The sequence below is a fragment of the Paramisgurnus dabryanus genome, chromosome 2, assembly GCF_030506205.2.
Source record: "Paramisgurnus dabryanus chromosome 2, PD_genome_1.1, whole genome shotgun sequence".
Taxonomy (NCBI): Eukaryota; Metazoa; Chordata; class Actinopteri; order Cypriniformes; family Cobitidae; genus Paramisgurnus; species Paramisgurnus dabryanus.
This window is the reverse complement of record NC_133338.1, coordinates 24,283,346-24,309,549: the sequence shown is the minus strand read 5'-3', so window position 1 is coordinate 24,309,549 and position 26,204 is coordinate 24,283,346. Positions and strand designations below refer to the sequence as shown.

The following is a 26,204-nucleotide window of genomic DNA, read 5'->3' as shown; positions in this document are numbered from 1 at the left end:
GAGACATCACATGAAGATGCAGGACCACCACCTGTTATTTATTCTGCTTTTTTTTGGTTGCTGTTATAAACAGGCATTTAACTGTTTTTAAAAGAGACTTAAAGTAGGCCTACTTTAGGAGCATCAAAGTTTGATTACAAGCATTGATCTTAATCTTGACATGAATATTAAAGATATCAAGATTATATTTTCACAAAATAGTTTACATTATGTTGGGTGATTATATGTACAAAAATACTTTTAGGTAGGTTTACAAATTCAGCATCATTAAATTTTCAAAATAACCTTCTATCCATAGCTCGCGCACTGCAGGGGTTAAAAATGGGCGTGTTCTTGTCCATTGTAATCCATTGTAAATGGATTTGCAACAGTCGCTTTGACACGCCCGGTATAGAGTGTTTCTCGTTGTGTGGCACGGTAAGACGGGCCAATGTTAGACACTGTTCGTATAGAAAAAGAATCGAAAATAGCAGTGAGGAATCGATTCTTGGAATCGATTCTTTCGATTCCAGAAACAGGAATCGGAATCGGAATCGATTCCAAAAAATCCGGAATCGAACAGCCCTAGGATCGGTGTCGTACTGCGGCCGAGCTGCTCAAACGCTCGTGCCTGATACCGGAACAAGCTCGAGAAGCAACATGGCCGATCTCCGGAGCGCGCTGAACAGGGAGGGGCGGCGGATCCGTGCGCGGATCCTCCAGGCGTTTTAATCAGTGCTACTGCGGTATTCGCTGCCGTAACGGCGACTGCAGACGTCGGGTGACATCATGTGGTCGTTGTTGCCGTGAAGATTTTCAAGATCGAGGTACTTCGACCCAGGAAATAATCAAAGACTGACCTGCTTTCTTACTGTATGAAAAGTACCACTTAATTAAGAGGCAGTGAAATATAAATCACTTTAATTTCAACAGGTTTTCAAGAATATTTACAGCTACAATTCACACATAAAATATTTTATATAAAACATCCCAAAGGACAGACGCACACAAAGTCTTCTGATAAACCTAATTTCAGTTCTTACAGCTGTGATTCAGAAAACCCATGTCTGGAAGTTAAAATAGTTTACAAAAAATCATGCTACTTCTAAAATATATGCAAAAACATTCATATGATCATTAAGTTGTTAATGTCACAGTGATCATGCCTGTCAAGCTTAATATTTATAAAAGAATTCCATACTAAAAGTGTGGTATTCCCAGTCGTCTAAAGCCATGCAATAGGAATTTATGCAAATAACAGACCTACATGTTAGTTTTACACCCAAGATCTTCCTCTATCATTAAAGCTTTTCAATCAGTTAGCCTACAGTACCAGGTTTGATATTAATGTCAATTGCTTTAGAAATGCCGAAACAAATAACATCTACAGATGCCATTGATGTCCAAAGGGTTCATATGTGATGTAAAACTACAGAAAACTGGGAATAAAAAAACATTGAAACCACATTAAGGAGTTTTAGGGTTAATTATTCCTAACAAGTTGCCTTGTTGTAGTAGACAATACTTCCACAATAGTTCATATTATCAGACTTATTTTAACAGGCTTTAAAGGAATAGTTAACCCAAAAATGAAAATTCTGTAATCATTTACTCAATCTCACGTTGTTACAAACCTGTCTACATTTCTTTGTTCTGATGAACACAAAGGAAGATATTTTAAGGAATGCTTGTAACCAAACCAATTAGAAGCACCATTCACTTCAATAGTTGTCTTTTTCCTACTATGGAAGTGAATGGTGCTTCAGAATGGTTTGGTTACAAACATTTCTTAAAATATCTTCCTTTGTGTTCATCGGAACACAGTAATTTATACAGGTTTGTAACAATTTGAGTGAGTAAATGATGACAGAATTTTCACTTTAGAGTAAAATATCCCTTAACACAAATATGGCAAAGTAAAGAACTACTTCCCACAGTTTGCACAAAAAAAAAAACAAGTGACATGGAGCAAAATCCTGAGTGATGTGCTATAACACATTTGAAGTATTTATAGAAAGATATGAACCATTTAAATAGATAAGTATCCACACATACAAACATGTCGAAGCACCACAGCATAAAAGTAATATAAAAATGAGTCATCTCAGTGTCTCATTTAATAAACTGAATCTTGACACAAACATTTAGTCTTGTCTTATCTCCTTTACTGGCACAGTGATAAGATCCGAAAAGAAGCTCCCTTCATTGTCACCTCCACCAAAAATCAACAGTGTTTCTGGGGCTGGCTCTGGAACTTCCTCCTGCTCATCCATAGACTCCTTTGAGATAAAAAAAAACACAAACATTAAAAAGTTTTGAAACCACTTAAGATTTTTATCAAGTAAAGTTTAACGTTTTATATAAAGTACCGTTTTGCATGTGAATGGCATGGTTATGATGGAATGCCCAGCTCTTGGTACAGAATTCAGCTGGGGCAGAGTCAGGGAAGACCAGGAACTGGTGACTAAAACACAAACACACATGCATTTAAAACAACAGGAAAAGGTATAAACACATTCAAAACTCTTAAAGCCAAGATTTAATATTATCCTTTCTGATTGGTTCAGTAACCCTAAAATGAAGCGTTTGGTTCCAAAACGCGATAAACAGTTTTTTTTAAATGAGTTACCGCCAAAATCAGTATTGTATCAGGTCAGTATTAAAAAGTAAATTATTAATTATATGCAAAATCCAATATCTGCCCTGTTTAATTGTCATCTCTTCTCCTTTTTTCCCCCCAAAACGTGTATATATAAGTAAGTGTTTTGATTAATGCCATTAATGTTTTTTTAATCGGTGTTTTTATCAGTGTTAGCACACGTCAACTAAATGACTATAACATGGCAAAGATGAATGCACATTTATATATTGATTCAATAAAAAAAATCAAATAAGGATTTGAATTTTTAATGTTATTATAACCTAAAGATGCCATGTGAAAGTTTGTAACAGAAAATAGTGGTTTTCATCTTATCACTTTCTTGGTATAGAAAACAAGTTTTTACCTAAATTAATAATAGATTTATTGCGTTTTGGAATCAAACTTTTCAAATAATCTTTTAACCTAAATAAAACCTCTGTAAGGAGCATCTGTTGTATGTGAAAAAACCCAAATACAAATTCAATCCATAAAACCTTAAGCAATCATGAGCCATCTTAGGCCACATTTACACTGCCTGTTTGAAGTGACTCAATTCCGATATTTTAAGCAGGAAAAAGCACACAGATTTAGATATTCTCCGATCAGTTTCAAGCCTCATTCATATGTGGAAATAAATCGGATATTAATCAGATACATGCATTTGCGTCCGAAATGTAAGCTGACATATTGAATATTCCAATGTCAAGACAGTTGTGTGTCATTGAAACTACGACACTGGAACATGATCTCAACTCAGGTGGACACAACCTGCAATCATATGACACTTCTTAGCCGCGCATTTTTGGTTCGACAGCTCCACTTATGCCTGGCTCACACCACAGGATAATCGGGCCGAATTTACCCCGATTTTCCCCTCCTGAGAATCCGAGGGAAAATCGGGCAATGGACCTTGATCGGCTCCGAAGTTCGGCCCAGATTATCCTGTAATGTGAGACGTTTAAAAGTCTAAACTTACACCTTGCGATATGCTCTCAAGCAAATCGGGGCCGCCCCGATCTTATCAAACATGTTTGATATTTAGGATTTTAAATCCGCATAATTACGTCAGTACTTTCACAATAATCAATGAGAGACGGAGATGATTGACAGCTTTCGGGACCGCGAAACAAGCTGCAGTACGGGTAGACAGCGCAGCCGGAGAAATAGTTTGTGGAAGTTAATGTTTCATTCTACTTTCATTCCGCCACAACTGCAGCTATTTGGGGCAGACAGGCGATTTAAAATATCGAAATGAATTCCTCGCTTGATTCACGTTGTTCACTCTTTTATAAACATTATCTAAAATATCTTAAAAACAACAGAACATGATGATGGTCAGTCACATCACGCACCTGCAGCTATTCTGTGTATAGAGGAAATTTAATAAAATAAATAGGCATACACGAAATATGTTGCACTTAAATAATTAGCATATTAACAAAACGAATTTAAATTGATATGACGATTTTCAGTTCTTTTTTTGTGACGTGCTCCACAAACGCACAGAAACTGATTGCTGAAACACCGCACACTTGTGAATCTGATGCGCCTCATATCCAGACTTACAACGTTTCACATTAAATTACATATTTGTCCAGAACCATTGGTAATGTAAATACTGAATTTAACACTAGACACTACACTGCAAGATAGAATAGATTAAAATAGAAACTTTACTGTCATAATAAAACTATAATGAAATTTGTTTAGAAGCTCTCAAAGACCAGTAGCCTCAGAAGAATAAACAAGAAAAATAGAATTTACATATATATAGCTAAAAATAATATCACTGCAGAGCAGTATATATACAGTGGAATTAAATAATGCAAACAACAGTGCAAAATAGAGTTTAACCAAGCATAAGTCATTTAGCAGCAATGCTTATAAACCTACAATAATGTAGGAAGAAACAGGAAAACAGAGCATTGATAGAAATAGCATACATCACTTAATAGTAACTCCTAAATGTGCAAAAAAAAAAATTGATATATAGGCTAGCCAATTATATTTAAAATATGTTTTTAAATATATGTTTAAATTTAAATAAATCTTGCATAAGGATTAGACCTGAGTTGGTGCTAGATTGTGCATACATCTACAGTATGCATTCAAACACTGCCTGCATAACACATCCTTAAAACATATCATGATCATTGCCATAAACAAGAGCTGAGGAGGAGAAATCGCCTAGGTTTCAAAATGAAAGCTGCTACTTTGTAAATATTTAAAAAGAAATCATAATAAATGTATCATAATCTTCATTTCTTTATATACTCTTCTCCTGAGGTGACGTGAAGTGCTTGCTCTGGCAAGATAATCCTAATAATATCCTTTAGTGTGTGATGCACTAGGATTTTAAATTCCTGTAGTGTGAGCATGTTTAAGATTTGAGAGAAGAATATCTGACAAGATTCTCCTTATGTGTGTGCTGCAACCAGATTTCATAATCTGCCAGGATTTAAAAAATCCTGTAGTGTGAGCCAGGCATTAGTGGAGTAATGTTAAAGTTTTATGTCTTGTTACAGAAATAAAGCTCTATAATCTTGTATAATCAATTTGTCTGTGTCCATTGCATATAGCGATGTTTTACTTCCTTTGTGGTTTAAGCAGTTCCGAGTAAGTATGCCTACCTCGAATTGTTTTGCCAAGTGTTTAGTGTAAATGCTGATATCAGAGTCCCTTTTAAAAGATGATGTAAACAGGTCGTCGAAAAAAAAACAGATATAGTCAAGATCTGCACTGTAAATCCAGCCTTAGTCTTACCCGGGTAATTCTCACGAAACCATTGAAACACCATGGCACTAATGATTTTAGATATAAAATGTGTAATATAGTAATATTAAAAAGCCTCAGAATTAAAGCAACACCAAAGAGTTTTGGCTCTTTGCTCCCCCTACAGGTTAGAAGCGTAATTGTCCATTACCCACTGTCATAAATACTGAGGCATAGCTGGCTCTGATTGGATTGTAGGTCTGCCGTAAAGCAAGTTTTTGTAGTATTCACTCGGACTACAGGACCACTACCCGACGTTTGGAAACTTCTTTAGTGCGGTTTTGGCCGATAGAGGGCTGCAAAGCGAATGTGAAAGTGCTGTTCACCATGTTTAGAGTGGATGAATGACTGAAACTGTTTTGGAAGCGTTATTTTAAGGTTAAAAAAACTCTTTGGTGTTGCTTTAACACAATACTTGCACAATGTGTGATTTCAACATAAGAATTTATAATTTGTCAATTTTATCTCATTTTCTGCTAAAATTCTCATTACCGCGATGCGTCCGGCTGTGTTTGAACATGCGTTATGCTGTAATTCAAACATATTAAAACAAAAATATTTAGAAAAAAAATAAATGTATGTTTTGCTAGACTACTTTAGATGACAGAAAAATAATTTACTGAATATTCATGTATAATAATAATGAAGAAAAATTAGGAAATTGATGTGTCCATGCCTGATGTTCTCATCCTCCGCAACACTTTTTGAGAACAGTTTAAGCACACATACAGAATTTTAATAAAGCTTGATTTTGAGTGACCAAGCACATGGACCAGTTACTTCAAGATGGCTACCAGGTAAGATCATCTCTTTATATCTTTCCAGTTAAATTTGAAATATTCTCTTGTCAGAATGCTTACACGACATTTTGATTATCATTACCGAAACAGGTAGTTTTCTACATTTCGAAAATTGTTTGATTTACAATTTTTTATGAAAATGTTCTTTATTAAAGTCTAATTATATGCACTGAATAAAAAATGGCTTCTCTATTTTTAGCAAAACATACTGGGGTACCTCATCCTCCGCAACACCATTCTCATATACCGCAACCATTTAATAGCAGTTGCGGTAAAGAGAACTTCTGTTTCGGTAATGAGAATTTAAGCATATTGTTTATTACATTTAAATATCTCTTATGAATTTTATATAAATTTAACATGTAATAACTGTTGATAGTTTGCTTTATGATGCTTCATTGTAGACAGTCAACAAGTGAGAAAAAAGCTTTAGCAAAGGCCAGGTTGACAAAGTTCAGGGAGAAACTTAACAGCAACCCAGAATGGCTTGAGGAGTACAGAAGGAAGGAGAGAGAGAGGTTAGGTTTGGAGATGTTACTAGCAGGTGTAATTAGCAAAAAACACACTACAGTGTTAGGAAATGTACATGACACACACACAACACAATGCAACAAGTCTATACTTTATGATGATGTGTACATACATTTTTTTCTCCCATGTTGTGAGACATGCTAATTTAATGTTATACTTTCTTTCCACTTTCAGGTATCAAAAACAACCTAGCGATGGCACGCCACGCATCTAGGCGCTGCAACATCAGTTGGATCACAAGATCCACAAAGTTGGATCCCATGCGTGCCAGCATCTCAGCTACCTGCGACCGCACAACGCGCGCTGTCTGCAGTGTCAGATTGCTGCCTGGGGGCGAGGGACAAAGGGAGACTAAAGGCGGCACCTCCTTTCTGCGCAGTGCGTGAGTCACAGACACCAGAGAGGATGGCCTAAAAGCGCCCGGCGCTGTGACAGAAAGGGAGTTGCTGCGCAATTCATTAGGACTGTGCGTTAACCCTTTCCGCCTCTGCTGTCTTCGCAGCATGTGGGTCGTGTTCGAGAGTGTGGGGGGGGGGTGTTGTAGACGCTTATGTGAGGACGGGCCCTGGGGCGAGCAACACAAAACCAACTGAGGAGAAAAATACTCTTTTTTTGAGCGGTTTCGTTCGGGACGGCAGTCCCCCAGGACCCAGTTTCTTGCATCATATACTGGAGGATTTGTGCCAGGGACTCTTGTGATGCACCACCGGTTCTGGTCCATGAGACACAGGGTAGTGAGGTAGGAAATGGCTCATAGCCTTAGAGCTCTTCACCGCTTCCGAGAAATGCTCCGTGATTGTGCCCACCGTGTCACCAAACAGACCGGATGGAGAAACAGGCGTGACTGTGCATGACCACCATGAGTGGTCTTCGTGGCCCTTAGCGTGAAATCCGTAGCCATTCTCAGATCCCTGAAGGTATTTAGATCCGTGCTGCCCTCATCTAGAGCCTTAAGCACCTGCGCCTAAAAGATCTGTAGGACCCCCATAGTGTGCAATGCCTCTCTCGGCGCGGGTATGCTTTTTCGGACAGGTGTGCTGTCATGAGGCTTCACTACCCTCAAAGCTGTGCCACACCATCCAAGGAAGTGGACAAGGGGCAGAGGTGAGCAGCCACAGCGTCCTTGATGGGGGGAATACACAGGTAGCCTACCTAAGAAAAAAAAATGGGGGGAGGGGTAGCCCACGCTTTGGTGACTTTCCTCCGAGCATCAGCGGGGCGGCCTGAGTGAAGAAAACAAAAGTCAAGCTTGCTTCTCTGGGGTTCTTGTGGGGTGCTCCACTCAATCTCCAAGTCCTGCACGGCTTTGAAGAGAATGCGCACCAGTTCCTTGTAGAAGGATGGATGTGTGTCTGATGCACCACGTGGAGCCTGGTCCCAGTCTCCATCCAACGCTGTCAGAGACATCTCATCTTCCTCCGCCGGAAACCCAAAGGAAACAGACCTGGCGGCTCCCGGTTCAGGACACAGGCTCTCGGCGACAAACTGAACCGGTTGAGCGAGGGGAGGACGACCACCAGCGGCTCTTTGCCGGCAGTGGGACACTGCAGTAAGAAACCTCCAAGGGCGATGTTGAGCCGGGTCCTGAGCACCTTCATCGGGAGATCCTCACAATAAGGGACACCCTGAGCCAACAATTGCCGCCTTTGGGTGGAGAAGCCCCAAGCGGAGCACACAGAGCTCGTGTGAATTGGGTGGGTCCGGTCGATCAGACCTCCGCACCACAAGCAGATTTGCGACATCCCGGAACACAGAGAGGGCTGCTTACATTTCAACCTGAATTCAATTTTGCTGCCTATGAAGTCTGTCCTAAAGCATTTCTCGGAGCTGCCATTATGCAGCCAAAGTCATTGTCTCATAAGGCAGCGAGAGAACAAGTCAGCGGTCTAAACTTTCGGATACAGCCTCTCTCTCTCTCTCTCTCTCTCTAATCGAAACAGATACAGAATGGTAAAAGGTCAGAAGACCAAATCATATCCAGCAAGGAAATATTTTTCATCTTATTTACACAAATGTTTTGTGATATCCAGTTGACGTTAGCTGGCCATTTCTCAATCCGATGGCTGCAGCCTTCAGAGCTCGCATTTGTAGGCAGCATATGTCATCAAGACCATCTTATTTCAGTATGTTAAATGCATAAATGGGGACTTAAATATGACACAAAGGAATATTAATATAAGCCTTCCTGTTCTCATGTTTTTTCTTTAATATTTTTTTCAAAGACTACACAATAAAACAGTTTTGAACTTGAACGCATGATGCTGTAAATATTATCAGACTTTCTACTTTAAAATTTGTTTTTAACACAATCTCAGGCTAGTATATGTATTCTCATTACCGAAATAATTAACCTCATTTACGAAACCTATGTATCATTACCGCAACAGATGCTTATTAAATGTTAATTTCATTAATAGAAGCATAATACTTTGATTTTAAATGCATGTGCAGAATCTCCAAATTATGTTCTTTCAGGTTTGTCATGTCATTTTGAAAATGTGTCAGGTTTCTTCGAAATATAAAAAAAAAATTGTTGTAAATTGTGGAAGGTGTTGCGGTATATGACCTAAATAAAACAAAATAAAAAAAACGTTAAATTTAAAATAAATATTATTTCAGAATTTCAATTTACTGTGCATGACTATTAATAATAAATTTTTAAAAATGTGAAAATATATTAGCTTTTCTAACAGTGTTGATGTTTTCTGACTGTTGCGGTAATGAGATTTTTTTAAGACTTATTTTTGAAATTATGTTACAAAAAGTGTTAAATGATAAGTAAAAGTTTTTAAATTAATGTTCCCATATACTTCAGACTTTGTTTCTAATGTCTGGTGGAAAAAAAAGTAAATTTAAGCAATTTTTACATTTTCATGCTTGACATTTTTACAACCAAGTTTTCGTGAGAATCACCTACCCGTGTTGAAGATGAAGGTGTCACTCAGAGCACTGTTCCCATTGTAGCCCCCCTGGACCAGAAAACTGCAGTCTGAGACAACAGCACAGCCATGCCAACTGTGATTCAGAAAATGGTCAAACACTCAGTAGGGAAAAATGCACACTAAAAAATGTATTAGTAAACTTTCCAGTGAATAGTAAGAAGTTAACATCTCTTTTAAATACCTTCTGGGAGAAGGGGCAGCTCCACTTGCCTTAACAGCAGAAAATTCCATTAAACCTGAAAAAAAATGTGCATAAAATCACATTTATCTACCATATATGTTTGTTAGACTTTTGCTCATCCATCAGTAGCAAAATTACTTAAATTAGACAAACTTTTCAATTTAATTATTATTTAAATGTAAAATGTTTGCACTTTTTTGTTATTCCTGAATGCACATTTATAAAATGTCACTGAACTATTTACTCGCAATTCAGTACGATTTGTAAAGAATATTCAAATGGTTTACCAAGGTCTAGCATGAACATGTCATTGAAGCAGACAGGGGTGTCCCATCCTCCAAACACAAAGATTCTTCCTTGCATCACACATGCCGAGTGCCTGGACAAATGATCAATATCCATGAGCCCAAAAAATATACTTTTCTGCCACACATATAGCCCATAATAAATGTACAATCAATCAATTACACATCTGAAATGTTAACTTTGTACTAGCATTGCCGTTTCAAAATATCCCTTACCCAGAACGAGGAGCAGGCTTCTCTCCATTGACTATAGGTTGATACCAAATTGCCATTTCAGGGTTAAAGATGTAGATGGAGTCACTGCAGCCATCTGGCTCTGGATGGGGGCGAGGAAACACTCCTCCAAACACAAAGAGCTCTCCACGGAACATACTGCAGCTGTGATACGCCAGAGGGGGCACTTTACCCTGTGCCTAAAATGGTAAACAAGGTTTGAGATGGATTTTTTAACATTACCTAAATTAAGTGGCAAATTCTTTGGACTACATATGGCGCTTTTCCATTTTATAGTACCCCACAGTTTGGGTCAGGTCGGGTCAGCTCACCTTACTTTGGCTTGGTTAGCTTTTCCATCGAGTTTAGTAACACTTCACAGTGGGAGGGATTATAGGCATGTTGTAATATTTGCACTGCCTGCTGCTGTATCATACACATGAGAGCGTTGTTGTAATGCTAAACATCCCCATACATTCATTTATTTCTCAGTCCGCCACAAAATTAAAATTGACCACCACAAAGATGTTTGCACATCGTGTTTATCACTACCTCTGTATCACATTACAGTTTCTTTACAAACACCAGTGGTGTCGTCAGTCGATGCGCTCCGCTGAGACTCATTTAAGTTGCATATACACATATAATGCGCACATGCGTTGTGAATGTGCCGCTACAAACTGCAAGTCTGGAAAAAAACTGGTATAGTGTTCCTGGTTCTCAACCTGTGGAAGTTTTTCATTGCTAAAAGCACAGATGACAACATGTTTGCTCGAGACAGCGCAAGCTAGCACTAAGGTAAAGCTAATCTTTACATTTTAGCTATGTCGCTAGTAGTGACGATTCTCTCAGACCAATCAGTGATCTATGGTGTTTTCGCGTCACGTTTGGTATCAGCTCGGACCGCTTGGAACCCCAACTGATGTGGTACTAAAAAAAGTAGTGTGTTCTACGTACTCCACCCATTGGAAAAGCTCCCAAAAGTAAGCTAAACCAAACCAAACCGTGGGGTACTATGCAATGGAAAAGCCCCAATAGAAACCTTGAGATAAACTGAAAACTAACCTCCACCAAAGTCCAGCGCCAGCTTTGTGTGTCTAGGATGTGAACGTCATTGAACCATTTCTTATGCTTTGAGCCGCCAAACACAAAGATACGTTTTGATTCTGGGTCATAGGTTGCTGTATGTCCAATACGAGCCTCCGGGGTGGGTCCTTCAGCCAGTGTTTCGGCAGGTACCCAGGACAGATCCTCTGAAGAACATCAGTAAGAGTTATAATAATGATAAGAGTAATGATAATAAAAGAAAGAGAATTTGAAAGGCATTTACCTGTGCACAGTTTCCAAATTGGATCTTTGCAGAATTGCATTCTAGCACCTTGTCCTCCAATCAAAATGGCTGTCTGTGGATCAATAGGACATAGTGTCTGACCCCAGCGCCCTGATGGTTTATCCAATATAGCTACAAAACACAAAAACAACACAGAAAAGGTTAAAATGACTGCTTTTAAAACACACAGTTCAAGGTTAGAGACAGTTCAAGGTTAGAGACAGTTCAAGGTTAGAGTCCTCCATAACTGGAATGAGTTGGTAAAATAAGTGTCCATGGCAACGTCATACCGATTTCTGTCCCCGTCGTCTTGTCATGAAAATGAAAAGTTGAAGATAATGCAATCTATCACCACGACCAAAAGCTATTACAGCTTTCCATTAATTCAGTACTGCGATTAAGAATCATGCATCAACCATTTGGGGTCTCCCATTTCTATACGCAATTTGCTGTTTAACATTGTGATTAATTTGAACATGTTTTGTCATACATTTCATACTGAAATTGTGTGTGCTCGTTTCTTACCAATGTTTGGTTTATATTTTAGAATGAAATTGGGTGACCAAAGTTATTTTATTCTCACAATGGTATTTTTTTGAATGTGTGGAAAGAATTGTGGGTGATTTGAGGGCACGAAAGATACAGGCTGCATCCATATACCCACACTTGTGGTCATGGCCACTCGAGAGCACATGCACGCCACAGGAAGTAAGTGAACAAGACTGTCCCATGTTTTAAAACTGGCAAAGCGCAGCGCCTTTAACCCACACTATCTCGAATACCACTTCGAAGCTGTATTGAAGGCTATGCGTATCCCATCATGCATCATGTTCTAAATGTAAATCATGAGACTTTTGCCCACACCTCACGAGATGTCGCAGACACTTTTAATTGTAAGTAAATAAATGGGTATTACATATTATGTTGGTAGTAAAACGACATTTCATTGGTGCCAGGTGTATTTTGTAAAACATCTGCAACTGCTTTCATCACATAATTAGAAACAACATTAATTGTGTCGTTTATTCAGGGACTACTAAATAAACAATAAACTGTAATTCTTTAAAACTCAAATTTCTGCACCTACCTGGTTTAACAATTGTACAATTGCTTAGTGCGTCCTTATTCTACATGCACACTTGGGATCTTGACTCCCACTAGAACACTTTGGCCAAATATAGGAAATACGTCATGCAAGTACTCAAGTGCAAGACCTTTATTTGGACGCAGCCACAATTCACGCATCCTTCAAAAGTGGCCGAATGAACTGCACGAAACGGAGCATCCTTCGGATTTAAATGTCCTTCGATTGTGCATGATGACATAGCAGCAGCGATATGCAGCCTACCTAGGACGGATCCTCACATTTGAGAAACACCCATTGTCCTGACCTAATCTCAATATGTTAGAAATAACAAAGCTCACTCACCACTCTGCAAGGGATTTTTGGCCTGCTTGCCTTTAGCTTTGTGGCTCTGAGAAGTGGCGGCGGCGGCAGACTGTTCATCTTTTTGAGGAAACAGACGTGTTTGCCCTGCCCGAGGATTGGTCTTGCCCCTTCTGTGAGGCGTTACTTTTCCTGAGCCATTGGGACAAATATTCTCCTTTTCTCTACCTTCTTCCACTTCATCTTCCTCCTCTCCCTGTGACCGCTTCCTTTTGCCTTTACACTCCTTTAATACCGAGACTGTGGGGTTGCACTAGAAAAAAAAACACTGCCATAAAGTACTGGAAAACAGACATCTTTGTTGTAGTGAAGCCAAAATAAATGTAAAGCACATCTCACCTCTGGTGTACACTCCATCTGTGATAAAGTCAGCACTGGATCCAGCAAATCACTTGTAACCTTAGGAAACATGATCATGACAAGTCTCTGGTTTTAATGATTTATACACATAAACCCTGATGCTTGAATAATCTTTTATTACATAATGTGTGGAAAATGATCATGACCACCTCCCCTAAAAAAAAACAGCACAGGAAATCCAACTGGACCTTGTTATGTTACCGACAATGAGACAGTTTCACTTTAATCCTATCACTTACCTGGTTGACTTTGACAGTTAAGGTCGCTCCTCTGGACCAGACACAATCCTCAGAGGTCTCCCATGACAGACACCTGAGAAAAGAGAACGATTAGTAAGAGATATAAAGGTCACCACTGTAGTTAGCAGCACAAAGGCTGTGGGTTTGATTCCTAGGGAACACACATACTGATAAAACGTATAGCTTGAATGTCCTGTAAGCAGCTTTGAATAAAAGCATCTGCCAAACAATTTCTATTCAATTCACATTTATTTGTATACAGCTTTTGACAGTTTACACTGTTGCAAAGCTGCTTTACAAAAGCACACAATGTAGAATACACATTCAAAAAAAAAAATTAGTACGGTATTTTGGGTTTGAACTATAGTTACTTGCTAAAAGGAGTCAGTTTTCCCATATTAATGGGCATGTTTTCTTCATCTGTAAGTTCCACTGTAACAGAATCTCTCTTTCCCCAGTCTCCTCTGGTGAAGACAACGATCTGCTGGACACACGGCTGGATCTCAACTGAGTCCTGCCACCCATCAGGAGAGCTGTAAAACAATACAGAAAAGAATGAGAACATTCGTGCATGTTAAAAAAAAAAGTAGATACATAAAGTCAAGTGGCTGCAGCATTGTACAGGTTTCTGGTGCTTATCAAGCGATGAAAGAACTTCAAGGAGCGGGAGACAGGCGATCTAAAAACAACGTTGCCGTTTGAATGAATTTAATAGCATGTATGAATCTGTTTGAAAATATACCAAAAACTAAGCTATGTGAGTTGCTGTAACCATATCTCGAACCACATTCGAGCGGCATAGCTTTAAATTAAACGAAAAATTATATTATATTATGCAGACAGCCTCCCAAGCGCGTTTAATTCAGTAAACATTACCTCAAGATAAGCCGTGGTGGCTCATCTACTCCAAATATTGCATAAACATCAAAGCCGTCCATTTCGGTGCTTCTAAATGTAAATACTTTTTAAAGCACGTTCAAAGAAAAATGACTAAATAAAGTAGTCAACTACAAAATCCAGAGGTATCACTCCCGCCAACCTAGCTCGTCCCGCAATAAATATAAAACTCGCGCCATCTCCACCACACTAGAATCATGGAGCTCAGTGATTGGATGAGTGGGAGGGAACAAATTGCCATTGACCAATCCGATAGAAGTAGAAGGAGCTTCCTGTTGTTAAAATTGTTGATTGACAAGTAAGGACGCCAATGAATGATTTACATATGCTTCATCAAAAACTCTAACTCTAAACTCTAATAAATTCTAAATACATTTTATTAAGAACTATAAATACTTAATACTAAAAATACTGATATTCATTTTATATACATTCAATCCAACTAATTTAACAGCTGAAATGTACCGAAGTCACAATTTTATTTAATATTTCTTATTGTTATATGTGATGCCAGTAATGTTTGTCTCTGCAGGTATTTTAACATATTGAAGACTGCTTTGTGCTTTAATTCGGCTCGGCAGTTGTTGCTTTATGAAATACGTTGGTTAAGCACTGTTCGCTGGCGACATCTGCTGGTCAAATATGGTATACATACTATGGTACATAAGTGAGCTTCAAAGAAAATGTGGGTATGGAGAATGTTTTGGCTTTTATATCCAACTATCTTTAAATGATTCTTAGATTAAAAAATAAATAAAGAATTATTGGTTATAAATTCAAACAATTTCTCTTGACGCTAGTGCACATAACTATACTTCAATAATTATATAAAGAATAAAAATAATAAATGGATAAGTGTTTTTACTAATATTGTCAAAAATAATATTTTTATGTTGCAAAACGTTATGTGCAGTACATCCTAATGTGAACGCGCTGTCACGTGACGGATGTGTCGTGATGGCTCCGCCTCTCTGACCTGCATGCTTCATAATTAGACGTGGACCAGGAGTGCTACCAATTATTGGATGTGACATTAAACAACTTTTACCAAGTCAGGTACAGTTAAACAGTTTGCAAAAAGCTAATTTGTTTTTAAAAGTATTAAAACGACATCATTTCAAATAAATGCAAGTTTGAGGTGCTTTTATGTGCAGGCAATGAGCCAACGCTAACTACGTTAATTAAGTTACACAAGAATGAGTAAAATTAAGAGCCAACAAAAATCAAACGGTTCTGACAATTAGCGATGCCCGTCTTTGCAAGTTCACTAATAACAAAAATGTTTCTATTTCAATATGTTTATGTATTAACATAAGGATAACCAGGTCGGCATTGTGCTTCAAAGAGAAGATAATGGCGGATCACAGTGCAGAAGGGAAGCGTCTTCCACGAATGGCTGCCACTTTTATGATGCGCTTCACCCCTGAGCGTGAACCCTCCTTTGGCATCCACAGGGGCAGCTTTAAGCCTCGTGCCCCTGACAGTGAATCTGTAGATTCTCCATGTACTGGAGAAGAGAGTCATTCCTCCAGCACAGACATCAGTAATACTGCTGATAATGAAGAAACTACTTCTGTAGACCCCGAGACCTCTGAAATCCTCACACTGGAGCCTCTACCTCAAATGGAGGACCTGAGATCTGACAGTGAGTCTCATTCTTTATTGAGTTTGGGTGAAATAACAGAAGGGGAAAGCACCCAGATACTGGAGGATGACGTGGATGAGCATCTCAGGAGGGACCAGCAGACAGAAGGTAATATTGACTGAAAAAGATACATAGATGGTCCACTATGTTACTTTCTAATCTAAATATTACAACTACACTTCAGACACACTTTTTGTTAACTACTTTGTTTGATTAAAAACTCTGTTCACAGACTGGCACAAAAATCGGGTAACAGCAGTGAGTTCTGAATGTTTTGATAGACTGCTCAGGGAATGTCCAGAGTACCACAGCACAAAGAGCTGCTTTGCTGCTTTTGTACTGGAGAGAGGTATGCATCTGTCCAAATTCAAACACTACAACTGCTCAATTTTCGTATTATGAAAAGCTCTTTTTGTGTGTGTTTGTCAGAGGTTTGTGATCCCGATGGGCAGCGCTGTGAAGTGTATGAAGTGGTGGCTCTTGGATCAGGACAAAGCTGCTGCAGTGGTTGGCTTTCTTACACAGGCTCTGTGGTTCACGATTGCCACGCCATTGTCATCGCACGCAGGGCCCTCAAAAGGTGCATTCTGATACCACACCAAATTTGGAGTTCCTCTTTATCACAAACCCCCTAACACCACCAACAGTCCAAAATTTCACTTATGTTTTTGCTTAACTTCTGATCATTAAGTTGAAGAAACAAAACATTTTCATCTGAATCCTTGGCTCGTGACAATTTGATGGCCCTAAAACATCATTTTCCATCATGAAAATTTTGAATTATTCACAAAACCTACTTTTTAGAAGTTATCCTAGAGTTTCTGCCACGAAAATCGGTATGTAGCATCTAGAGCAGAGTATGTGAGCGGAGTGGAGTGGAAAGAATTTGCGCCCCGCGCTCAAAGCATTTCATAATAACTCCGCTCAAGGTGTACAATATTCCGCTTCTCGCTCCCTCCCCACGCCCTCCTTATTAACGCCTCGCTCCACGTTCGCTCCATTGTAAATTTTAATTCTCTTTCGAAACACCAACCTCATTGGCTCGTTAAAATATCAGAGTCCATTTCAGTTCTGTAGCAGAATGCGCATTTTATTGTCCAACTCTAATAAAGCATATGGCATAAGTTTGTCACGGACCGCACTGTTGCAAGGTAAATGCCGCAAATTATTTACAAATTTAAATGGCTTTTTCTTTTTTTCTGTGTTGGTGGTTTAGGTTGTTAAAGCTGTATTAATACCAACCTTTAGATTTTCTTTCCAAGTGTTAGCAGAAAACTTTTGTTTTCTTGACACGTGCCTTTTAAGATTACACAAGGAATCTTTTGATGTTGTCATCACCTCCCCGCACTCGCGTTCTTCTTTGTCATCATAACCTTTTAAAATACATTTGTATTTTCCCCCCTTGCACGGTAGTATTTTAGAAACTCTTTATTTCTGTAATTCTTTAACTGTGCTTATTAATAACTTATGAATTCGTCCATCATATAATGCAAAGTCAGAAATCGCGAGGGGGTCGGTAAAATATAATTAAAAACATAATAAATAACATGATATTATATTAATGTTTGTGTAGTTCAACAATACAAAACAAATGCAATTGGGGCCAAAATATATGTTTAGAAACATTTTCAGCATCCCTCCCTTGTCTCACAGTGTTTTTGGTTCTTGCTCGTGACTGAGCGATAGTGGAGCTTTTTCGGAGCGAGAGAAAATCACGACGCTCCGACATTCAAAAAATCCGCTCTTTGCTCCTGGCAAAATCACGCCACTCCTCGCTCCGCTCCCACTCCGCACTGCTCACATACTCTGATCTAGAGACACTCCAGGCTAAAGTTATGGAATTCACTGTATCTTTGCCAAACTTTGCGAGGAATTACGGTCAGGAACTGAGGGTGCATGGACAGTTTCGTTGTAGCATCACCCAGTGGTCAGGCAAATGTTGACTTTTTTATTACTAATTTTAATGGGACTTGTTTCGTTGGAGTCCTGAATCATTGCTGAGTCCAACAATACCAAATATACCAAGTCTTACGCTTAGTCCATTGCTGCGAAATAGCCCTTTAAAAAACTATTGCGAATATCTCCGCGAGTGTTCTTTCAATTAACTCGAAACCACTTTTTTCACATATACATATAGCTTCTGGACAATAAGTTACTGACGAAATGCCAGACAATTGCAAAAAAACCAAAGTAACATGGATATTCCTTTCGTAGCTTGGAGTATAATCAGTGGCTTACGACGATTACGCTTAAATACATAACGTGGGGTCATGTAAATGCATAAAATGTTTTTCTTTTAACAGGGAAGGCCCATAAACGGCGTAAGCACCCCGATTTCTCGTGGCATGTAAACACATTAACCGGCTTTCTTGCAGTTTTGTTCATGTGCGCATGTTAAATAAGTGCAATGTAATGCTTTAAAGTCTCTGCTCGACTTAAGCAGTTGGCAGAGAAACTGCGAAAATAAAAGCTGATTTTATATACCCTTTTACAACTCACGTAATCAAATAGCCTGCACGCACATTTAGGCAATAGAAGTGGTGTTATTCCCCATTGGTTCTAACATGTTAGCAACTCAAAAAGTTTATTAAAATGGTTTCCCAGCATCAAAATGTCTGGTTGTTGCGTTTGGTTGCACTTATACAATATACAAACTAGAGATCGACCGATATGGATTTTTCAGTGCTGATACCGATTTTTGTTTCATCAGCCTTAGCCGATGACCGATACAGGCAGCCGATTTTCTTGAGCCGATATTTGGAGCCGATACTGCTTTTGCTCACTCAATTTACATGATAAAAATGACACAATTATGATGCCAAATGTTACAAGTCTCAATTTAAAAAAAAGTAACATTTATTGAACTTAAAAAAAACTATATTTAACAAATAAAAATAGGTGAGGATGCTATGGAACCATGAACTGCACTCTCCACAATGATGAGGAACTATCAGCAAAGAATATTGATTTCTAGCACTTAATACTACAAATGTATATAGGGGTGGTTTCCCAGACAGGAATTATCTTAGCTAGGACTAGAGCTTATATTAATTAGGAAATATAACTAGTTTTAACAAACATGCCTTACTAAAAACATTACTTGTGTCCATTTTGAGCAAAAGACAGGGCACTGATGTATTTTAAGATATGTTTTAAAAGAGATGTTATAAGTTTGGACAGTTCTTACATTTATTTTAGTCTAGGACTTATCTAATCCCTTTTCGGGAAACGCCCCATAGAGATAAGAAATAGAAACCTGCTTTGCCAGCTATGATCAGCTGTTAGGCCGAGCTTTCGATGTTGTCATGGAAAGGTTGGTTGTTTTTAGTCACATGACCTGCAATCGCTTGCGGCTTCCAGCACTCTGTCTGTTACTAATGTCGGAAAAAATCGGAGAACACGGCAGCCACGTATCGGCCGATGCAGATACACATAAAACTAGCAAATATCGACCCGACATATCGGCCGGCCAATACATCGGTCTATCACTAATACAAACATACGTATGTATGTATCTGGCAACTTTATTTTTGGCCATCTGTTAACGTTTAAAAAAGTTGATAAAATTACATTTTTGAAATAACTTTCTCTGTCTGTGTTCCTATACTGCAGACACGAGAAGAGATACAACAGTATAGCTTAAGACAGATATGCCGTTGGCTTTTGGAACTACTATTATGTACTATAGGCGGTGATGTCACTACCTGCGAGAAACCTGACAAATCTCGGAGTCCCATGTAAAAGCAGTTGACTACATAGCCGGTTTATTGATTTGTACGGAGCCCCTAAGGGGACATGGAGCAAAAATTGAATAAAGTTTCATTTAGAAACCTTCATGCGAAACCTTCATGTGCTCACGCAAAACCTTCATGTGCTCACGCAAAACCTTCATGTGCACACGCGAAACCTTCATGTGCACACGCGAAACCTTCATGTGCACACGCGAAACCTTCATGTGCACACGCGAAACCTTCATGTGCACACGCGAAACCTTCATGTGCACACGCGAAACCTTCATGTGCTCACGCGAAACCTTCATGTGCTCACGCGAAACTTTCATGTGCACACGCGAAAGTTTCACGTGAGCACGCGAAACTAAACTTATAGAAACTAAACTATACACAAAAATTCTGCACTGAAGGTTTCGCGTGAGCACATGAAGGTTTCGCGTGAGCACATGAAGGTTTCGCGTGAGCACATGAAGGTTTCGCGTGAGCACATGAAGGTTTCGCGTGAGCACATGAAGGTTTCGCGTGAGCACATGAAGGTTTCGCGTGAGCACATGAAGGTTTCGCGTGAGCACATGAAGGTTTCGCGTGAGTATGGCGTTTAAACAGACCCAAAAGTCGCGCGCACAAAAACCACGCGCGAGCGCAAGATACGAGCGCACAGAACACTATTCGCGCGCGGACAAGCGTCCTCGCGAGCGCGCAGAACACTATCTGCGCGCGGAAAAGCGTCCCCGCGAGCGCGCAGAATACAGTTCGCGCGCGGAAAAGCGTCCTCGCGAGAGGGCACTTCCGCTCAGCACGCACAAATGTAGTCACGCGAGCAAAGGCTTGGATAAGCGCTCGCTCGACTCTCTCTAGGCTCTCACAGCTGCACCACACGCGCTCGCTCGATCAAGATGACTTTTGGGACTTTGGGGGCGGGACATTGACTGATGTCTCCGCTTCTGTGATTGGTTGTTTGATTTGATTAGTGACACGCATGATCTCTTGTTCCACTATCCGTATCCAGTCAATCTAGGTAGATAAGACACGTTTATATGACCATTATGTCGGAGCACGTAATTTTAATGATTGCAAAACCAAACAACATTGCCAATTTTATTATGTTTACTGTTTATCATCTTGCATATATACTGTAGGCTACTGACATTGTCAGGTCACATAGTTGGTTCGGACTTAGCATTAGCAAACTTTAGTATAGTCCTGTACAAAACTTTATAAAAAAAGGTGATATTATCTAACAATTGTAATTTTAGTGTACCTTATCAGCATGACAAAGACTGTACATGTATAGCATTTTCAGTTGGGCTGTGTACAAATAAAAGAAGTAAATGTGAAATAGTTAAAAATGTCAAATGGAACAGTAAGATTTTTTTTAAATATACAAAACAAAATAGTATAGTGTAAAGAATATGTAAACAAAGATTACCAGAAATGATACATACAAACACCAACTCACTATAAAGAAATTATGGACTGGTGTGTTGGTGTGTATAAATGTGTATGTGTATATGTTTATATAAAAAAACTTAAAAACTAGATACTAGTTTTGTTTAATATATTAGTTTTATTCTGTATCTTTTCAGGGTCAAAATAGCATTTAATTTTACTTTGTTGTTGTATTTGAGTTTCCCAATGAGTTTCATTTGCCATAATATGGTTGTTAAATTATCTACATATTAAACAACAAACAAAATTAATACCTTAAAATGAGCATTATTGTTTGGTTATGTTTGGACCCTTAATAAAATTAACCATGGTTTTATTGTAGTAAAAGTGTAGTAACCATGTTTTTTGGTGTATTGATTACTATCAACAACCCCATGGTTTTACTACACTTACCATGGTTTAACTATGGTTTTTAAAAACCATGGTTATCAAAACCATGGTTATTTTGTGGTTACCATGGTTTTACTATAGTAACCATGTTTTTTTGGTTTTAACTGTAGTAAAACCATGGTTCATTTTTGTTAGGGGAGCTTATTGCATGGTTTAAACAAGACTAATGTTTTAACATAAATTACCTACTCCGACATAATGGTCATATTAAAACATGTTTTCTCTACCTAGATTGACTGGATACGGATAGTGGAACAAGAGATCATGCGTGTCACTAATCAAATCAAACAACCAATCACAGAAGCGGAGACATCAGTCAATGTCCCGCCCCCAAAGTCCCAAAAGTCATCTTGATCGAGCGAGCGCGTGTGGTGCAGCTGTGAGAGCATAGAGAGAGTCGAGCGAGCGCTCATCCAAGCCTTTGCTCGCGTGACTACATTTGTGCGTGCTAAGCGGAGGTGCCCTCTCGCGAGGACGATTTTCCGCGCGCGAACTGTATTCTGCGCGCTCGCGGGGACGCTTTTCCGCGCGCGGATAGTGTTCTGCGCGCTCGCGAGGACGCTTGTCCGCGCGCGAATAGTGTTCTGCGCGCTCGTATCTTGCGCTCGCGCGTGGTTTTTGTGCGCGCGACTTTTGGGTCTGTTTAAACGCCATACGTGAGCACATGAAGGTTTCGCGTGAGCACATGAAGGTTTCGCGTGAGCACATGAAGGTTTCGCGTGAGCACATGAAGGTTTCGCGTGAGCACATGAAGGTTTCGCGTGAGCACATGAAGGTTTCGCGTGAGCACATGAAGGTTTCGCGTGAGCACATGAAGGTTTCGCGTGAGCACATGAAGGTTTCGCGTGGGCACATGAAGGTTTCGCGTGGGCACATGAAGGTTTCGCGTGGGCACATGAAGGTTTCGCGTGGGCACATGAAGGTTTCGCGTGGGCACATGCAAGTTTCGCGTGGGGACATGCAAGTTTCGCGTGGGGACATGCAAGTTTCGCGTGAGCACATGCAAGTTTCGCGTTGAGCACATGCAAGTTTCGCGTGAGCACATGCAAGTTTCGCGTGAGCACATGAAACTAAACTTTAGATTTTTTTGCTCCAATGTCACCTTAGGGGCTGGGTAGATCTGCATGTAAACGCATGAAAACAGTTTTCTATAATAAGCAGATTTTTGATAGTTATCCGCTTAGTCTGTGCATGTAAACGCACTCTTTGTTGGAAACCAATTAACTCCCTAGCAACCGTACACTAGTAATCATTTAGCAACTCTCATATCTCTGCATCAGAACATCATAGAGACATGGGGGTGGGCTCTTTTACATATGTTCTTTAACCCGTTCAGGCCCTGCGTCCACTGGATTGGACATCACATGTTTTGTGGTTCTAACATATAAAAATGCTGATCAACCAATCAAAATAAGGCATACTGATTAAACACTTAGATAATCAGGTCTGAAGGGGTTAAACTGTTTACCCAAACTCAGATTTATTCTCTTTTTTTTTTCCTTGTAGGCTTGACCCTGCAGTTGCTGCTTGCAGCTTTATTTATATTTGTTGTTGTTATATGTATTTCAGTTATTGGTTTCTGGAGCAAATATGTTTACACAAGTCATAAACTCAGAATAGACTAATCAATTTTTAATTTTTACTAACTTATTTGAAAGTAAAACTGTCTATTTAATGTTTGGTCTCTTAGGTATTTTTACAAGCAGCTCCTGCTGTTCTACAGTTCTGATCCAGAGCTTAAGGAGCGCTCTATATTTGAAAGTGTTTCATCTGAACCGCTGCTTCAGCTTAAACCGGGTATTTACCTTCATCTGTACACTAACCAAACGCCCAAAGGAGCAGCTCGCTGCATACTTCTGTAAGTATATTATTTAACTGTAAATTGTTTATATTACAATCTGTCAGCTTATAAAGATTTATATGCATTGTATACACTACATACTTACTAGAACACACTACAAAACTATAATTATAATATGTGTTTGTTTTCTTTCACAGGAAGTCTGATAGTAATGCTTACACCACTTTAAAACTACAGTGCCATGCCAGAGGCTCTCTCATACCTGCTGCCTTCCTGCTTCCCAGCATCTGGGGCGCTCGCATCTGCTGTATGTCCGACAGCGGCAAACTCACCCGCTGGACTGTCACTGGAGTACAGGGGGCACTGCTGAGTCATTTTATTAATCCGGTCTACATTACCAGCATGGTTCTCGGTAAGATTTGCGCATTGGATGAGTGCCGAATGTTCCAGATGTCTTTTCAGTGTAATTAATTACTCATCCTCATAATCTAAGCAACAGAGAGAATGGTTACATTTAATAGCTTTGTTCCAACCACTTTTTCTTAGGTGATTCCAGGCACTGCTCAGAGAAAGTGTCTGAAATTATCAACAAGCGCCTGGGCACCGGCTGGACGGATGCGCTTCCGCCTCAGTTCAAACAAAGCACTGTGTTCTTCCTGAGTGGAGAGAACTTTGGGCCGCTCTCGAGTTCAGACTACTGCAAAAACCTCAGCGTCAACTGGTGTTTGGGAGACTCAAGTATTGAGGTTTTGGACAGCACCACTGGATATGCAATCAACAAGTCAGTCATGTTATTTAATTTGGTTGAGATGACTAGGGTTATAACAATAGGGTGCATTACAGATATACCATATGGCTTAAATTGTTGCATAATATTTATAATTCTGCACTTTACATATGGTATTGTTTTGCACTTCTGTCTCCTATTAGCTGGAATGTGGCATAATGAAGATAACCATTGAAAGATTCCCATTTAATAGTGCTGTTCCTTTAAATCTCATCATTGATCATTTCTATGTTATTTCTATATTTATGTGCCTTCTTTGTTTCAGTTCTCCATTTGTAAGTGGTCCGGGATCCACCAGCAGACTTTGTAAGCGAGCACTTTACTACTGCTTCAGAAAAGTCTCAGCACTGTCCGGACATCATGACCTTCTGTCATTCACCACATACCGCAATGCTAAAGTATGTTTATTAAGATTGAATAATAATATTCACACCAATTTGAAAGTTGTTTATGCTAAATATGTGGCTTATTTGGTAAAATGAAACGGTATTATGAATGTTATACACTGCCTGCCCAAAAAAGTCACACACACTGATATTGCGTTGTACCGCCTTTAGATTTGTTTACGGCACGTATTCTTTATAGTATCATTTCAGTCAGCATCTGCAATGTCATGACAATAATTCCCTTCCAGATTTGCGTTAATTCATTCAGTATATTCAAGTAGCTGACCTCATTCTTTGGGCGCATAATGTTGCTGAACCTAGACCTGACCAACAGCAGCCGATGCTCTTTCCTAATTGTTTAGATCAGTGGTTCTCAAACTGGGGTCCCAGGGGGGCCCCAGTATTATGACATTTTATAAAATACATTCATTTATCATGAATTCTGTGTAATTAAAATTTAAAAAAGGCTTCTAACCAACAGCACTACTTTGTATAATTTAATATGTTTTGTTTTATAACTGTTTTTTTGTCATAATTTTATTTGGGGGGGCTGCGAAGCAATGTGCCTTACACAAGGGGGGCCGCACGCTGAAAAAGTTTGAGAACCACTGGTTTAGATAAATCCTGTTTGTGACAATTTTTTTGGATGGGTAGTGTATATTGTTGCACTGTGTAATCTGCTTGTAGCTTAAATTGCTTATGTTTATTCTAGATGGCTGCGTGTCTTTATCAGGAAACCAAAACTGTGGTCAATCTACAGTTCTTGGCCAACAATGCTGGACCTTGGAACTCCAAACACTTGGTAGATTGCTTCAGTCGCTAACTGGTCAAACAGAAACCTGATGTTACTTTAAGGAGTACCACCTGCTAGTTTAAGTTTTTTTTTTCTTCAGTATTTAATTGTTGTGTGCTTGTTTTACATTTGCAATGTGTAGATTTGATGTTTTATTGTTTATGTGGAGTTAAAGAATACATAAATATAACAGTGATTTTGCTAGGTGTTAGGAACACACAGTAGGTGCTTAAGGTTAACACATGTTCACACTTATTCATAACTTGTGTAGAAATAAGAACAATAAAAACATTGTGAAGATAGCTCATTGTATTCGAGTGTTGGTCTGAACAGTATGTGTCTGTTCATTAGGTATATCACTGGTCAAAAACAATTGGTAGCATTGATCCTGATATCAGATTACTAAAATACCGCAAATATAAGAAATTATGATTAGCTTTTAATAACTGAAAAATGCTTTAATAGGTTAATATCACTGACAATTCAAAATGATCTTTAATTAATTTTCAGAAATAAATGATATATGTATACAGTAATTAAATGTATACATTTACAAATTGGCCCGTGGCTATTCCTGTTATTGCA

At 39.1% G+C, this 26,204-nt stretch overlaps 2 protein-coding genes across 2 annotated transcripts; one reads left to right on the top strand and one right to left on the bottom strand.

The window, feature by feature from the left end:
• Window positions 1–1,679: 1,679 nt before the first annotated feature.
• Window positions 1,680–14,848, bottom strand: krcp (kelch repeat-containing protein). Its single transcript, XM_065248751.2, has 13 exons — window positions 14,617–14,848; window positions 14,112–14,273; window positions 13,741–13,813; window positions 13,481–13,540; window positions 13,124–13,394; window positions 11,695–11,826; window positions 11,430–11,617; window positions 10,368–10,564; window positions 10,134–10,225; window positions 9,847–9,901; window positions 9,641–9,738; window positions 2,349–2,443; window positions 1,680–2,258 (listed from the first exon to the last, which is right to left on the bottom strand). The coding sequence occupies exons 1-13, from the start codon at window positions 14,676–14,678 to the stop codon at window positions 2,124–2,126; spliced, it is 1,620 nt and encodes a 539-aa protein (XP_065104823.1). The 5' UTR covers window positions 14,679–14,848; the 3' UTR covers window positions 1,680–2,123.
• Window positions 14,849–15,557: 709 nt separating this feature from the next.
• Window positions 15,558–25,891, top strand: adad2 (adenosine deaminase domain containing 2). The gene is made up of 9 exons (XM_065248553.1): window positions 15,558–15,693; window positions 15,954–16,390; window positions 16,515–16,631; window positions 16,712–16,862; window positions 23,543–23,710; window positions 23,851–24,065; window positions 24,200–24,434; window positions 24,706–24,838; window positions 25,539–25,891. Exons 2-9 carry the CDS (start codon window positions 15,991–15,993, stop codon window positions 25,647–25,649), a joined length of 1,530 nt encoding a protein of 509 aa, XP_065104625.1. The 5' UTR covers window positions 15,558–15,693; window positions 15,954–15,990; the 3' UTR covers window positions 25,650–25,891.
• The last annotated feature ends 313 nt before the right edge of the window (window positions 25,892–26,204 follow it).